At 43.1% G+C, this 17,967-nt stretch overlaps 1 protein-coding gene across 3 annotated transcripts in view; it reads left to right on the top strand.

Moving 5' to 3' along the window:
* HDAC7 (histone deacetylase 7) overlaps positions 1 to 17,967 on the top strand; it is a 235,504-nt gene that overhangs the window by 72,109 nt on the left and 145,428 nt on the right. For 2 of the 3 annotated variants that reach the window (XM_087710652.1, XM_087710653.1), the window contains exon 2: positions 10,823 to 10,894. In XM_087710652.1, coding sequence (XP_087566778.1) covers positions 10,823 to 10,894 — 72 coding nt within the window. Of the gene's footprint in view, positions 1 to 10,344; positions 10,895 to 17,967 lie in introns of those variants that run through there. The other variant, XM_087710651.1, reaches the window with a different exon arrangement.

Here is a 17,967-nt window from a genome sequence, read left to right as displayed (position 1 = left end):
GATCTGTATCTGGCACCAATAAACAGCATCACTCACAGAAATTGAAGGATTACAGGTCATAGCCTAGCTTGCCTGGAAATACGGAGAGCTTCTGCCTATCAATGCAATTGTTATTGATTTTAAAAATCCTCCATTGCTACACTCATCTTAACTGCTCCTGTCAAAACAGCCATTTTCATCTTCCTCTACATTATCCTTCTGCAGCCTGGCTGTACTAGCAGTGCTCTGCTGCACTGTCATCCGTCATTATAGTTGGGCATGCTGAATGTTGTAGACCAGTGGTTCCCAAAACTTGGCAACTTTAAGACTTGTGGACTTCAACTCCCAGAATTCTCCAGCCAGCTCTGCAGAGCTGGCTGGAGAATTCTGGGAGTTGAAGTCCACAAGTCTTAAAGTTGCCAAGTTTTGGGAACCACTGTTGTAGACCAACCCATCAGTCTGGGAACGCTGCTGTTCTACAAAGTAAAGGCAGAGGCAGGCTGGTCCATTTTTTTTTTAAATTTTGCTATTTATACCGGGATCGTGGAGTGGTTTTGAGCTCCTTTGCATCAGAATTGCCTGCAGAGGAAACCTATGCATTTGTCAAAAGCCTGTTGCGTGTTCAGAAGAGGAAGGGATTTGTTCCCACATTTGCAAATGTATATGCTTTGAGTAAAGTGTCCACAACCACATCTGTAAAAAGCAGAGGAAGGGCATGGCATGGATTAACATAAAATTTGAATAGGCTAATGGATAGCAGTTAGACTTATATACCGCTTCATAGGGCTTTCAGCCCTCTCGAAGCGGTTTACAGAGTCAGCATATTGCCCCCAACAACAATCCGGGTCCTCATTTTACCCACCTCGGAAGGATGGAAGGCTGAGTCAACCCCGAGCCGGTGAGATTTGAACAGCCGAACTGCAGAACTGCAGTCAGCTGAAGTAGCCTGCAGTGCTGCATTTCACTACTGCACCACCTCGGCTCTTGTAAGCGTGTAAGTAATTAGCCCAGATTCACTGCCCCAAGTTTGAGCAAATTGGTAACGTGGTACTCACTCCCCATCCAAACATTAATTGATAACTTCAAAGGTTTCCCTGGTCTTCTTTAATTTCTAAACCAGACAACTCTTGAAATACATGATGCCTGACTATGTCTTGTGACTAAAGATTGATGGCCACCCCATGTAAGATAACCAACTTGACGTAGTGATGAAGCTGCTGGCTTAGTAACCAGGAAACTGTGAGTTCTAGGCATCCTTTAGGCTGGCTGGTTGACTTTGAGGAACCCAAATTGTTGGGGGCCATATGCTGTAAACCGCTTAGAGAGGCCTGTAAAGCAACGTGAAGCGATATGTAAAGTCTTAAGTGCTGTTGCTATTTGGACCAATCAGGATTTCTCAGCTGAACCCATCTTATGGAGTTATTGTTGTGGGGAAAATAGAAGGCAGGAGCATTTGGTTCAGTATATTCACTGCCTTGAGTTGACCAAAACTATTTTTGTTATAAAAAAGAAAACAGTGTGTGTTTGTGTGTGTGTGTGTGTGTGTGTGTGTGTGTGTGTTTAGCTCTTGTGGCACCTGTGCTTTATGACTTGTCACACTATAGCAAAGTGGGATTTGCTGCTTGTTCAACCAACATGAAAAGTAATTGTAGCTTAGTCTGATTCCACTGTTCTGCTTTGTAAATATGGTTATGGCTTAATGTGGTCTAGGACAGGTCTTGGCAGCTTTAAGATGCATGGACTTCAGCTCCCAGAATTCCCCAGCCAGCCATGTCCACTGGTAAAGTTGCCAAGATTGGGAACCCTCGGTCTAGACCAGTGTTTCTCAACCTTGGCAACTTGAAGATGTCTGGACTTCAACTCCCAGAATTCCCCAGCCAGCGACATCTTCAAGTCCGGACATCTTCAAGTTGCCCAAGGTTGAGAAACACTGGTCTAGACTCTAGAATGAGAAACTGTAGCCAATGACATTTTTCCACCGCTGTTTCGAACCGGAGAGACTAAGCTGTCAACATGAGATGCCTCTTTGGGAGCAACTGCTAACCTCACTGACTGCCCTGTTTTTTCTCCCTCCACCATCCTTATTGGCAACCCACTGCCTCCCCCCATTCCAAAGGCAAGTTCATTTTTCAAGAGATGAACGGCCATCCTTGCAAAATTCAAAGATCAAAGACTATAAAACTCATGGACAGCCTTGAGGCGGCAGACCAGATAAAAAACGTTTTCTTTCACATTTGTTTCCAAATAGGGGCAAAAGGGCAGACAAGAGAAAAAGAGGTCTTGGGAAGTGATTGGAGGGTGGTGGGGAGGCACGGCTGAATTTATAGTTTGACAAAATACAAAGGAGGAGAGCAATATTGAAGGACGAATGGAAGATTTATATTTCGTACTTCACAGAGAAGTTTCCTTTGCCTCTGGGGTCCAGCTGGGGAAGGAAGGGACCCCTCTCTAGAACAACAGCTCTTCAGCCACAGTTTGCCAAGTATCTGAACAGTCAGCTTCTGGAAAATATGGGGTGGCAGAAGCGGTGGCAGGGAGTTCCAAAATCTGCAAGTTGCCCATCTGGATGTTAGAGATCACCCTGCCAGGACTAAGCCCTTTTATCTCATTATTTTGGCAGCAGGGAGGGGTGAAACATGTGCTTCTGTTTCCCTCTATTAAAATGTGTGTGGTTTAAAAGTACTTAATGGGATCCAGATTTGTAGAGTTGCATGCTTCTTTATTTATTTATAACCTGAAAACCTCTTGTGTGTTAATGGAGGGATACATCTCTTGAGCTCAGTGGGACTCGCTTTAGGGCTAGATTCATGAGAAGCCACTATAATCTTTTGCAGTATACTTGTAATTTACCAATCCTTGTGGCCAGGTTTCAATCTGTGGGGCAAGATTCAATTGATAGGGCCAAAACTACAGAGCCGTATTCTTTGGTTTCTCCCCCTTTCTAAATGTTCTTTCAGGCTATTTTGGATTGTGTGTTTACAAAGACTAGTGTGATGGTAAACAAATAAAAGTGTGACGTGGACGTTTTCCTGGATCTACCGTAAAATAAGTTGAATTTTCAAGGAAACTTAGTCCCTGATTTGTGTAGAAAGTCTTACTCACATGATGTCCTTCCTATCTGGTAGTTAACTTTTCAGTGTCGATGGGAGTTGTAGTCTAGCATTTTTGGAGACTGGAAACACCAATGTCTCAAATGGAAGCTTTAGGTTTATATTAAGGTAAAGGTTCCCCTTGCACATATGTGCTAGTCGAGTTAGGTGCTAACTCTAGGGGACAGTGCTCATCTCAATCTCTAAGCTGAAGAGCAAGCACCGTCCAAAGATGTCTCCGTGGTCATCTGGCCAAAGGTGCATGGAACGCTGTTGCCTTCCCACCAAAGGTGGTTCCTATTTTTCTACTTGCATTTTTACATGCTTTCGAACTGCTAGGTTGGCAGAAGGTGGGACAGGTAACGGGAGCTCACTCCATTGCACGGCGCTAGGGATTCGAACCGCTGAACTGCTGACCTTTCTGATCAACAAGCTCAGCGTTTTAGCCACTGAGCCACCATGTCCCAGGTTTATATTGGGAAGATGCAAATTTCAGTCTAACCATCCTAGGTTATTGCTTTGGGGGTGGTGTAGAGCAGTATTTTTCAACCACTGTGCCGTGGCACACTAGTGTGCCATGACATAGTGTAAGGTGTGCCGTGGGAAAATTACTTTATATATAGTCAATATAGGCACAGAGTTAAAAAATTTTAACATTTTCTAATGGTGGTGTGCCTCGTGATTTTTTTCATGAAAAAAGTGTGCCTTTGCACAAAAAAGGTTGAAAAACACTGGTGTAGAGAATGATCACATAAAGAGCTGCATTGGAGAAACAATTGGATAACATTTTAAACAGAAATAGAATGGAGAAAAGTAGCAAAAATAACATGCTTTCTTTTTAGTAACACTAACCTTTAGGTTTCTTCAATTTTCCAGATTTTGATGCAACAAATATTGCACTCCATGGATTAAATGCCATTGCACTTTGTATCACCTCCATGGCAAGATCATTAGGATTATTTGCATTTGTGTAATAATTAGCAAAATAGAAATATAAGTTATGCTTGTCTCAGTAATGTAGTTACATCATGAGCAAATGATGTAATTTGCACTAATTGCATTGCCCTGTAATATATTCTTTGATTTACTAAATTTCCTCTTCCCTTCTCCCATTAAAACAAGTTTCGCTACAGCCCACCCTGACTTTAATGGACTCTAGATAGAGTGCAACATAATAAAAAAGCATTAAAAACATAAATAATAGAACACAGGAATAAAAAAAAGCTACTATATCAAAGACATCATTCACCTAACCTAAGGGCCAAACTCTTGCTAGAACAATGTTCCTTCTTTGAAAACCTTATAAAGTAGGAGCTATTAATACATTATACATAAGACAGGAGACTAATTCACTAAGAATATAATCTGAGGCATGTTTGCCACAAGAAAATGCTGCTGAAGTTAGAAGGATTTATGTTGAAGTAAGCATACAAAGAAGGGGCTATGCAAGTTTCCAACAACACAATATGTTTAATGGATTGAACAGTATACATTTCCTGTATCCAAACTTGGGCTGGCAAAATCCTTTGGCTTCTGGAATACCCTTCCAGTATCCTAAATGGCAGTGTATCAAAGCTTGCCAGTGAAAAGGTTCTTTTTTATTTTGGCACAATCAGGAAACTTGGATAAAGATTCCAAACTTTGAAAAGCCCAAATCTAAATAAACAGTGAATCCGGATGAGAATAGTAGCTCAACAAATTCTGTGTATCTGGGTTCTTTTTTATTGTTTATACCTAGAATAATAATTGCAAGGGATTTTCTATTATTGATTTTAAAATGATGATACAGTTTGGCTGTCATTTTCCTGAGCATATTTACTGGGAACTGGAAGTATAATTTGTTTCAGTGGGTAACCTGAGATTAGGAGCAGCTGTAACCACTGGATTGAAGCTCCGCCTACTTTTTAATAGGCCACACAAATAAAAAGAAGTAGGACTTCAATCATGATGGCCATCTTGTTTTTCTTTTATCCTGCCTCTCCTGTGGATGTTTCTAAATTATTCTGAAGTCAGCTTGGTGAAAGTTGGTGATGGAAGGTAAAAATAGACTGTTTCTAACAAATGACTTTTTCTTTTTGGAAGAACACTATTCTTCATAAATGCAATTAAGGCCAAAAAAAAAACACCTTTTGCATTCTTGCTTGCCATTTAATCTACACACATGAGATACATTGATGTTTGTTTTTCTTCACCATGAGTAGTTGATACTCTTTGTCAGCATCACTGCTTCCCCACCTCTTCCTTGTTCTGTGATGAGGGTGGAAAGTCTTATCAATGTCACAGATGCCGTACACAGTTTTATGAGAGAGAGAGGGGTGGGAGGATAAAATAGTATGAAATTGAAATAGCACTAGCAATAGCACTTAGACTTATATACCGCTTTACAGTCCTCTCTCTGTGGTTTACAGAGTCAGCCTCTTGCCCCCAACAATCTGGATCCTCATTTTACCCACCTCGGAAAGATGGAAGGCTGAATCAACCTTGAGCTTGGTGAGATTTTTGCCAAATTGCAGGCAGTCAGCAGAAGTAGCCTGTAGTACTGCACTCTAACCACTGCAGCTCAATGACATGAATTTCACTAGAGACCAAGGTAGGACATCCTTTAACTATGATTAAAAGGCAGCTTGTAAGTAGAACAGTAAAGCCTTTGCACTTTATCTTTATTTCCTGATCATTAAACTCGACAGAGGTTTGAAGATACAGCTGTCACCTATTAATTGGTTAAATATCCATTTAGAAATGGATGCATATCCCTCTTTTCCTTTTAAAGTAAAAATATGGGGGAATCTTAACAGATGAGGATTTGTACTTTTTATTTTGCTATTTATATTTCTCTCTCTCCCCCTCTCTCTCCCTTCCCCCCCCTCTCTTACTTAATCTGGCTGACCTGGACTGATCTAGATAACAAAACAGGGATATTGCCTTGTTAGTATTTGCATGGGAAACCCTGTGGAAAATCCAGGGCTTAGTAGGCTGGACTGGAAAGCAAAACAGGTGATGTGGAAAGAGATTGTAAACTACACTGCCATGCCATGAAACCTGAATGGATCTGAACCTGTAAATCACCAGGAACTGATCTAGATTAGAAGGCAATACCTTTAAAGTAATCCTAATTAGTAGATTCCATTTCAGATTAGGAATAGAGTAGATTATAGGTTTCATAAATAAATGGGTTGACAGAGGTGGATCGAGGGAGGAAATTGATGTCTTTTACTCCACAAAATTCCTTCTCCAGATTATTATTTGTTCTAGGAAGAATTAAATAGCAGTTTCTTTTACAGGACAAAAGTCATTTTAAGAATAGTGACTTTTTGGGTGAGAAATGGTGCTCAGATAGAAATAACTATTTTTTTCCTCTGTTACCATTCAAATTAAAGTATCATGGAAGCTTTTTATGCCTCTGCTGTTGGTCCAGTTGCAGATGCATTCAAGCACTTCTCAATTTGTTTTGCTAATCTAGGAGCTAGAGCCTTGAACGGGGACCTTAACTATGAAAAGCAGGCCTTTAACCTTGGTTATGCTATCCTTGCCTTTTATTTTAACATCCTGAGATATATTTTTTTTAAAAAAACCTCTTTTACTGGAATGTTCCCTCCCCCCTTTTAATCACATGCCTGATGTGTAATTTTAGGCTGACTGTGATATTCCAATCAAGCAGTGTTTGCACGCCATATTTTTCTCCAGGAGTATAAATAGCAATGTGAGAACCTCCTGTGCTAATTTTATGATTCTTTTGCTGATGTGTAGCTTTCGTTTCAGTTTTGATGAGTAGGTCATAGCAAATGTCAGTGAGGTGACCACTTGAAAGGAAGTGTCGCTAGTGACTGATTCCCTTGGAGGTTGGGTACAGGAAATGACAGTAATGAAATAAAGCATACTTCGATTCTTTATTTGGGAAGATTAACCGAGACAATGAAATCTTCCTGCTTAACATCCTATGTGATTTTGAAACCTTCCTTCTGATTCCATGGCCTTCAATTTCCTGATCCATATTCTCCCGCAAAATAAGAAGGTTGTATGCCCTGTAGAGTAATATACGTGTGGTTTTAGCTTACCAAATTCTGTGAACCCAGCCATTGTGGTTTGTGTATGATGGTTAATGGCTTACTGTTATGAATAGGCTGGAACACAATGGCCTTTTTCAAGAAAATGGTTAAAACTAACAGGAATTTTCATGGTGTGTGAATTCAGCCATTGTTTGCTCAGGCACGGTTTAAACCACAATTGGCTGAGTTTGTGCAATACATTAGGCCATCAGCCATAGTGCTTCAGTTCACAGCATGTGAAGCAAAACCATATTATATGAATTAAAACATTCATATTCAGCTGTAGCTATTCCTGCAGCAAAATCATCCAGTTATTCTACTCAAAGAAATGGAGAGGATGGCAGAGAGAGAACTACAAAAATAGTTCAGATAAGCAGAGCTCACTAAGTGAAAATGTAGAAATATTTCATGTAACTTAAAAGAGTGATGAGGAAATGTGTTTATTTGTTTAAACATGTTTCAGCTTTATTTATAGTCTTGCAATTGAGGCTCAGCAAGTCATTCTCAAGGCAAAATGCTAGAGTAGGATCTTTTTCTACCTGGTTCCTTTAACCCACCAACCTCTCTCTCTTGTCACTCTCACTTTTTCTGAGAGCAACAAAGAAAAGCTGCAGCAAATCCTTCCTGAACCTGGAGCATTTCAGATGCATTGCACAAAATGGCTGGGGTTTGGGGAAATTGTAATGCAGGCTCAGAGGAGATTTGGCTTTTTAAACCTAAAATACACCAAGTTAGGGAATGTTGCGCCTAGAGACTGTTAAGGTTGGAGGGATTATGATTTCAATACTATCCCCCATGTGATTGGTCAATTCCATGAGCGAGAGATCTGAGCCCCTGCAGACCCAAACAATAATCCAATACTGATTACTTCTCTTACTTAAAGCAATTGGTTTTTCTTATTGACTCCCCAGTACTGACTAGGATGGAAAGATCTCACTTTTAGGATTTCTTTACATGGCTTTAAACATAGCTGCTGTGCAATTCATTGATTTTAATTTTTATCCTAATGGAACAGAAGGCCAACTCTTTACAGCTTCATTATTCTTGCCATGGGTTATCCAGTTAACTCACCTTTTGGAGTTTTCATGTGCAATAGTCCAATATAAGATGACTATCTACTTGTGATTGATAAATCTGTATCATGTAAATACAATTTTAAGTTCCTACATCATGCTGGAGGATTAATGTAGTTTTAATTGGTGTTGGCCTAAACTGATGGGCAAACCAAACTTCTGCAGTTGTATTAATAGTTTAATATGGTGTATAAACAAATCATAATTAAGAGAATTATCACTTAGTACAGGTGGTCCTGGACTTACAGCAGTCCATTTAGTGACCATTCAGACTTACAGCACTGAAAAAGGTAACTTATGACCATTTTTCACAATTACGATCTTTGCAGCATCCCCATGATTATGTGATCAAAATTCACATGTTTGGCAACTGACTCATACTTATGACCATTGTTTTATCCCAAGGTCATGTGATTTTCCAACCTTTTGACAAGTAAAATCAATGGGAAAGCCAGATTCACTTAGGAACTGTCTTACTAACATATCAGCTACAATGATTCACTTAACAACTGTGGCAAGAAAGGTCTTAAAATGGGACAATACTCACTTGACAAATGTCTCACTTAACAACATATCTTTTGGGTTCAATTGTGGTTGTAAGTTGTACCAGATGTAAGCCAAATCATAGACTTGGCATTTAGCTGAACTAAAATTTTACCTATCTACTAGATTGATTTTCTTCTTAAGATTCTAAGTATTGTCTGAATTTACACAACCCACTAAACTAAGATTTTCATACATTAATTGGGTTCATACAATACTTTTAACTACCAGTATTGTAAAACCGTGACCCATATTATGCCTTAATAAGATATAAATGCATCCAATTATAGTTTATTCAACAAAACTTTATTACAGCATGTCTTAGTATGAACTCTGATCTCGGTTCACCATATCTATTGAAATAGTTCTATCAGTCATTGTGTACAAAAATTATACCACTTTCATTATACACATTGAATTTAGAATGCCCTTCCCAGTAAACTGCAGTCTCTTTCCTAACATTTAGTAAGAGGTGGCAGTTAAAAATTAAATTACAAATTTAGTGTACCTCAGCACTCTCTATACTTGGTTTGATTCTAAAGGAGAATTACAACTTAAGAATTCATTATTATTCCTGCAGTGCAGGAATATGGAGCATCCACTTTTACAAATAGTAAGACAAGCAGTCCTTGTTTAACAACCAGAATTGGGTCTGGCAACTCAGTTTTTAAACGAAGTGGTTGTTGCTAACAAGTGAAAATTGCTTACGATACCGCAGCATTCCTTTGCTTTACAGATCATGTTAGGAAAAGTTACTTTGTCCTCATTGTAAGTAAATGGTCATTACTGGAAATGGCGATAGAACAAGGTCTTATCTGTAAGCAACATATTCCAAATCATATCAATGAGAGTGTTCTGAATAAATTCTGATTAAAATGATCAGGCTTTAATCAATTCAGACTACTGTCCCCATGTTGTATTTCAAGCTTTGTGAGCAAGGCCTGCTGAACTGCCGGGCCTTGCTTCTTAGGCCACAGAATATCATAGCTGATCTTGCACTTTCAAATCTGTTTTTTTAAAGTATTTTATTATACAGTTTTCTTTGTTATACATTAGTTTCATCTTTGCAACAGCGATATATATCGGTTATATCCACAGGTTTTTACATTATACATACTGTTATATCGCCTAGTACACATTATCGTATTCGTAATTCTTGTTTCATAGCTGATCTTGCGCTCTCAAATGTAACTCCCTGCCCATTACCTCGTAGTAACCAAGAGAGCAGCTTTGGAAACTATCCCCTTTCCGTGTCGGGGCGGGGGACGGGACGTGGGGGACGACGACGACTGCCAAGCGCTTCCAAAGCCGTCGTCATCAATCGCGGGGCGCGTTCCCACATTTCCAAAACGTTAAACTCGGCTTGTAAAACTAGCATTTGAATTCGGCCGAACTAGATCAGCGTCCTTCGACTCTCGCGTATGGGAAGGAGTGGAGCGCAGGGGAGGCGGGTGCTTCGCTCCCGAGCACCAGATGGAGCACTTGAACAGCAAACTTTCCGAGTGCCCTGCCATTGGTCGAGGCTGGGCCAATCGCGAGCGCCCTCGGCAAACAATGCAACTTTCTCCCCCCCCCCTCGCTCAGTGCGGTTTCCTTTCTTTCTATTTTTTTCTCTCCTCTATTTTCCCCCTTCTTCCCCTTCTTTTCCTTCATTTCCTCTTCTGTCGTTCCCTGCTCGCGCGGTCCTCCTCCGGCGCCTTGCTTCCGATCGGCTGCGCGGGTGGGGAGAAACGGCGGGGGCCGGCCGGCCGCAGGTGGATCCGCCTGGAGAGGCGTTAGCGGCTGTTGCTTCTGAGTGATGGAGCTGGCAGGGATTGCCTCGCCTCGCCGCTGATCTCTAGCGCCCGCAACGAGGATTGGCCCCGTCATGGCTCGCTGCCCTTCTTGACCCGTGGCGTGTGAACCCAGCAAAGCAGCTTAACGGATCTCCCCTGCGCGCTCCCTTAGCCGAGGGGAGGCAGCAGCCGGGAGGAGGGTCCACCCATGCCAGGACTGCACCCAGCCTTGGGCACCGCCGCTAAAACGAGCAGCAGCAGCAGCAGCAGCGGCTCCTCCGGCGCTCACCACTCCGATTCTCTTTTCTCCTCCCCAGATGGAATTAAAGGGCGGACGGCAGAGGAGAAGGGCGTGAGCCTGGCCGAGAAGAGCGGCGCCTCTAGCCAAGGTAAGAGCCGACTCGAGCCGGCGGCGGATCCCTCCTTGGGGGAACGATGACAGCAACCCGCTGCGAAGGGAAAACGGCGACTGGCATAGAAAAGGAAAGACGAGCCCAAACGTGGGGCGCGGGGGGGGGGGGTGTCCCCTTTCCTGCATTTTCTGCGCCTCGTGACTCGCCCAAGAGAAAGGAGTTACACGGGGTGGTGGGGTCGAGCTTTTCTTTCTCCGAGGACGGGAACGGGGCAAGGCCTTGAAACGGCCTCAGGAAGCGAAGCAGCCTAGAAAGGCGGAGTGGGGTGGCGGTGGAAGCCCTGTTGGACACTGAAGGCTGAAGTCGCCCACTTGAGCATTTTCTGCAGCCCGCAGGGAATCGCTTTTCAGTTCGGTGGGACTTCACTTCCCACTAAGAACCCGAAGCGATTAGAATGCCGGTGGTTCGAATCTGCTGCACAGCCATCCATCCCCAGCGGTGAAGGAATGGGCTATGCTGGTGGGGGATGATGGAAGTGGTAGTTCGGTCCACCTCTGGAATCTGCCACAGTTGAAGGGGGCTGTGATAGTTTCTTTTCCTCTCACCCCACCCCACCCCATCCTACCCTCTGCCTAGGCATCTGTAATGCAAACACATAGTATTGCATGGAGTCCACGGGGGTCTGGTGGGTGTCCCTTTTCAGCTAAATTTAATGACATGTTCTGGTCCAGGAAATCCAAGCAATTTCACACTTCGGTTTTACTTTATTGCGTAAAACTTGACTCACTGGCCCCAGCCGTCTGAAGCTCTATGTTGATTTTATGCATTAGCATTTATATTATACTTTAAAGAGTTCGAAACACTTGAAAGAACTCATTTAAAGAGTTCGAAACACTTGAAAGAACTCATTTAAAGAGTTCGAAACACTTGAAAGAACTTGTTTATTTTTGTTCTCTAGCCTCTCTCCATTTGTTCTTTTTTTATGCTTGTAGCTCGCCATGCTTCAGGTTTTGTTTTATTGATCTGGAAGATGGAAAGGTCTTGTCTTTCAGGCAATTGTCCCTTATTGTCATCTGTAACAGAGACACCTCGCTTAAACATTTACTTACCCTTTGGGGGCTATGTAAGATAGTATGATAATCAACAAGGCACTTATTTGCTTTGGACTTCTTTTGCTTCACCTGGATATAGTGTCCTTCTTACACCACGACCTAACTGGTTTCTTTGTTCTACTCTCCTATACTGCTTGGTCTAAAAAGCTGAATTTCAATTTGGCTTCGACCTGCTTTGAAATAGTAAGAGTTGTGATTTTCCCAAACAGGTGCAACTACAATACTCATTATTGGGACAGGGGTGACAATTGGAGTGTAGTATGTCTAGAGCAGTGTTTCTCAACCTTGGCAACTTGAAGATGTCCGGACTTCAACTCCCAGAATTCCCCAGCCAGCATTCGCTGGCTGGGGAATTCTGGGAGTTGAAGTCCGGACATCTTCAAGTTGCCAAGGTTGAAAAACACTGGTCTAGAGGTTGCCAAGCAGATAAAAGCTTAGATCAGACATGCAGTCCAGGTCATTTTTTTCCCCTGTATTTGAGGTTTTAGAGGACCTTTTCTGAATGAAAAATTGTAGCTTAATCATAGTTTTGCTTTTTCTAAGAGATTTTCTTGTTATTTCTAGCTTCTGTTCCATTAGTAGGTTTTAAAAACCCTTCTGTTTTTCAAGTCTTTGGTATGCACATACAAATACATGCTTTGCCGAGACTGCCTTCTTGATAAGGAGAAAGTATCCCTCCTCTGCTGTGTTAAGCAGAGGCTCTCATCGTCTATGGCTTGTATTGAGGCTGTTCCAGTATATACAAAATGGGTCAGGGTAGATTGTTGCTCTTGTTGCAGGCTTGAGAGGAGTATATGAGTTGTTAGTCTTGCCTGAAACTCTTTACAAAAAAAAAAAAAAAAAGTCAACATACTTCAGGCTTTGGTAAGTGTTGGCTGTGCACTTACTAGAGAGAAATGTGATGCCTTTTTGTTAGGGTAGTTATGGATTCTCAAACAAGATACATTTACATCGGTCAAGTGGTCAAGAAGAAGGACCTTCAGAAATCTGGAGAACCTCTTCCTGGGGACGAGGGTTTGTAAGGACCCATTATTGAGCAACGTGCCCGGAGGCATTCAGTGGATACTCCGGGCCTCATTTTGTGCTACATGGGCTTGGCGAATTATGCAATTAAAAATTAAAGCATGGGAGAGAGGGGCAGTGAGAGCCAACCCAGTCATTCTATGGCAAAAATGAAGGCTTATGTTCCCCTGTTAATAGAACAGTATAACAGCTGATTTCCTCTCAAAAACATCTACCGTATTTTTCGGATTATAAGATGCATCAGTGTATAAGACACACCAAGATTTTGAAGCTGTAAGTAAGAAAAAAAAGGTTTTGTCCTCCCTGGTCCCCAGGAGCACTCTGCAGGCTTCAGCAGGGCTGGGGGGGGGGAGAGGCAAAAACACCCCCATTTTTGTGGAAAATGGTCTGTTTTTCAGGAAAACGAAGGCGTTTTTGCCTTCCCCCAGCCCTGCTGAATCCTGCAGAGTGCTGCTGGGGGCTGGAGGCAAGCAAAGACACCCCGTTTTTCATGAAAATGGGATGCAGGGCTTCAGGAGGCCAAAAATGTCTGTATTTGGTGTATTAACATGCACCAACATTTCCACCCTCTTTTAGGAGGGAGAAAGGTGCGTCTTATTCTCCGAAAAATACAGTATATTTAAGTGGATTTTTGATAACTGGGCTGAGAAACATTTCTACAAAGTTTTGGGATCTGCTTGTTGGAATAGATATGGTATTAGATGAGGTTTTAAATGCAATCACTGTGGCTAATATAAGGCAGATGTTACTTATGGCTCATACCAATCATTCCTTTTCGAAAAAAGGGAAGATAGTAATAAATTCACAAATGGGAGAGGCTTCTGGTTATCTTGCTTGTATTCCCAATACGGTTCCCTCTCTATCCAATAAACCGATAAAGAGTGCATCTAATATTTTCAAATGCCCACCCACAAGATACACTGACACATTCAATTAAAACCTCCTTGCATAATGTGATGATTCTGGTTTTTTGGGTTTTTTTTGCATGTGGCAGTCAGTGATATTCAATCATGAGCTCCTCAAGGGCAGGGATCAAAGTAGCAGTGAAAATCTTAGGGGCTTCCCCAACATGTTTCATATTTTCAGCGACCTGTTCCCCATCCTAAGTGCCGGATGCTGATATGATTTGTTCTCATCTCAAGTAGAATTATATGGGGTGTTAGTGGTTTTTGGAGAGCTGATTGTTGTTTAACCGAGGAGCCTAAACGAAAGCTCAAAATCCGATCCTAAGAGTCTAGACTTCAGCCGTGGGCTTCTCTTCTCAACCTGCATGCCTTCCCCACCGTTGTTCCCCAGCAACTGGAATTCAAAGATCTTTCATCTCCTGTTTTCGTAAAGCTGGTCTGGCCAGCGCATAGCCTATGAGTGCTTTCATGCTAGGCTTTTATTTTGCAGCTGCCTTACTTCTGGTCAAAAATGTTTTCATCATCTGCTCTGTTTCCTCCCTTTTTCTGCCATTTTTTTTTAAAAAATCCACTTTTAAAAGGGGTGGGGGGAAAAACCCAGAATAGCTGTTTAACATCTTTTAATTGGCAGTATAAAGAGAGCTCTATCTGAGACTTCTGCAGATCCTAAGCCACAGGTGTACAACCTATTTGAGACCCTTTTGACCAGAGGTCTTCAAACTTGGCAACTTTAAGACAATGGTTAAAGGCTATGCTGGCTGGAGAATTTTGGGAGCTGAAGTCCACAAGTCTTAAAGTTGCCAAGTTTGGGGACCCCTGTTTTTGACCATGATGACAAAAAACCAGTGGCATGGTCTCCCTTCTATTCTGAAGTGAGAAACAGATGAATCGTATAACTTCAGCTCTAAAAAAAAGGGTTCTCAGCCTTATAAAGAAGGATTCTCCCAAATCCCAACCTTGGGGTGCAACCCCAACGATCTCGAGACACTAATGTCTCCTCCTCCTACTAGAATTGTCTACAGGCTGTTCTTGATTTATGACCACAGTTGGAGCCAGAACTTCCATAGCAAAGCAATGCAGTTGTTAAGCGAGTTGTGTCCAATTTTATGACTTTTGGTTTGTTTGTTGCTGTTGTCATTTATTGCATTTCAAGATCGTGAAGTGAATCGAGTTTCACCCGTTTACCTCGTCGGAAGCATGTTGAGAAGGTTGCAAATGGTGATCGCATGAACCCAGGATGCTGCCACCATTGTAAATACATGCCAGTTCCAAATCTCTGAATTTTGATTATTTGACCATGGGAGGGAACCCTGCAGTCTACAGATTGATTGTAAGTTCCAGCTTGGTGGAGGGGGAGCCAAACCAAGAAAAGCTGAAAACTTACTTGAATTCCCCCACCCCCATCTATGTTGGTAAACTTATTTTGGATTTTTGTCTCAATAGCTAGGTTCAGTCTTGATACTTGGATATGACCAGTAATGACTTCTTTACAGCTCCCATGTTTACACAGTTTAGAGATTTATGGAGTAAATCTGAGTATATCCTCTCAAAAGAGAGCCACATTGAATTGAGCAAGGTTTACTTCCCACCAGGTCTGCAGCCTTATCCTATAAGACGGGGGGGTTTCTCGCCCCGTTCCAACCGGTTCAGTTGGAACGGGGCCGGCGGCATCCTCGTGCACGCGCGCGGTGCACGCATGCGTACTAGCGTCTGCGCGATGCTCCAGCTGCTCCTGGAGGATCGCGCAGGTGCTGTATGCGTCCTGCGCATGCGTAGAAGCGCAGAACTTGTCAAAACCGGGTAAGGATTGCGGGCGGGCGGGCGCGCCCTTCGCCGTTCCCGGAAGTTACTTACTTCCGGGTTCGCCGACCAACCGGTTAAAACCCACCCCTGCTATAAGACCAATCCTATTGAACTAAAAGGGACTTCAGAATAGGAATGCATAGGATGGTGCTCATTGGTGGGATTCACTTACCTTCCCTACTGGTTTGCAAATGTGAGTGCTTGCACATCACATCAGGGAGGGTGGGCGGAGCCTCCCGCAGCCGCTGCTACCGGTTCACTCGAACCGGAGAGAACCGGCTGAATACCACCTCTAATGGTGCTGCTAGCTTTGTAATATGCTGGGGAAGGGAGACTTCTTCTTCTCCTGTTTCCTCTTGTGGAAAGGTTGGAAAAGGCTCGCCTAATTTCTTTTCCCCTTGATGTGAGTTTCGTTCTGGAGGAACCCTGTCCCCTCTTCATGCCTACTTCAAGGAAATTCAAGAAGTGTTGCAGTTTCTTCGACTCTTGCTTCATCCTAGTCTTTCCCATGCATGCGTTGGCTGCAATTGCTTCATCAAGTTTACTCCCTCTTCTCCAACAGTCCCAGAATGGGCGCAAGCAAACAGCTTCCTGTGCTTGCAGCTCGATTGGGTAAAGAAAGCAAAAGAAGATATATCCAATCCAGGAATGGAAAACTCAAGGACCTTCTGCAGTTTCTGGACTCTTACCATAAGCACTGCAAAATGTAGGAACTCCCCCCGCCCCCCGGTATCTCTTAGATCAGAAAATAGTCTCACTGTCCATCCATATGTGCAGACAGAAAAGTAATCTTCATCTGATGCTAGACCCATGATAGTGAACCTATGGCACACGAGCCACAGATGGCACACGGAGCGCTCTCTGTGGGAACGTGAGCTGTCTCCCAGCTCAGCTCCACTGCGCATGGGCCTCCTGCCGACCAGCTGATTTTTGGGTCTGCCATGCATACGGAAGATGCACAGGCATGTGGGGAGGGGCTCACATGCGCATGTGCGGGGAGCACAGTGGTGGTGCCCCCCCTGCACCCCATTTTTATTTCAGGAGGCTTCAGGGAGGCCTGCTAGGCCCAAAATGGACACGGGTGGAGGGTGCAGCACGCCCCCCCACCCCCGCAGCCCGTTTTTGGTCCCAGGAGGCTTCAGAGAGGCTTGCTAGGCCCAAAACGGAATGCGGGGTGGTGGTGCCGTGTGCATGCGCAGGAGGCGTGGGGAGCAGGGGGGACATGCGCTCATACACAGGGGGACAGGGTGCATTATGGGTGTGGGCATGCACGCACACGTGCTGTCATGCGTGTGTGAGATTTTGGCACATGAGGAGAAAAAGGTTAGCCATCACTCTGCTAGGCCGTCAACCAGAGTTGTCCTTCAGAGCTGAAGTTCAAAACTGAAATAACTTGAGACTTCGAAAACTGAATTCCAAGAAACAGAAGGAAAAGGCTGACCGCTGAATAGCATGTCATTTTCACTCCAAATGTCTTGTTTATAATTTATAAGCCAGAACAGGGATCTTTAGCATAATGGATGTTGCATGGAGAATTTAACCCAGACATTTAAGGAAAGGGCTGCTGTTTAGTGATAGAGTACCTGCTTTGAATGCTAGAGGACACAAATCTAGTCTGTAGAAGCATATGTGGAAGTGCTGGTGCTGGGCCACACAAACCCATGATCTGACTCAGCCTGGATCTACATTTTTCTAGCCAAGCTGGGGATATGATGACCTCTTTATTTAACAATCTGCTTCATGAATATATCGGATTACTTGCCAGCTCAGCAGGTTTTTTTTTTTTTTAATGTCATTGATATGCTGCATCCCACGTCCTATTTTCTACTATATCTTTAGCTTATGGGTTAGGTCAGCCTTTTTCCAAACAAAAGCTACTTTTACAAGTTCTCAGGTTTCGTATAGCCATGATCTAAAATAACTTAAAATAAACCTGGGGGTGGGGGGGCAGGCGAGAGGGATGAGTGATTCTTCCTCTCTTTTTAAAACCCTGGCTAGTTCTACGTCTGTGACTATCAAACTCCGGAGGAACAATTTTCAGATAAGCTTTGTGTACGAGAAAGAATCTGCTGAGCTGGCATTATTTTGCATATCCCAGAACTGCATTTCCAGAAACACAGCTCTCTCGGTTGAGGGTCGCCAGATGCAAAAGAGGCAGGGCTTTCACTAATAGGGAATTTCCACAAATACTGTCCATCTGGTCATTCAGACTGTTTAGCTGGAATGCTCTATAAAATTATGAAAGGTGTAGGCGTCTGGTGCTGTT

Source organism: Thamnophis sirtalis, unplaced genomic scaffold (assembly GCF_051295495.1).
Source record: "Thamnophis sirtalis isolate CommonGarterSnake01/CBP01778 unplaced genomic scaffold, rThaSir2_p1.2 scaffold_3, whole genome shotgun sequence".
Taxonomy (NCBI): Eukaryota; Metazoa; Chordata; class Lepidosauria; order Squamata; family Natricidae; genus Thamnophis; species Thamnophis sirtalis.
Note: the sequence above shows the minus strand (reverse complement) of the source record. Positions and strands in the feature narration are given on the sequence as shown.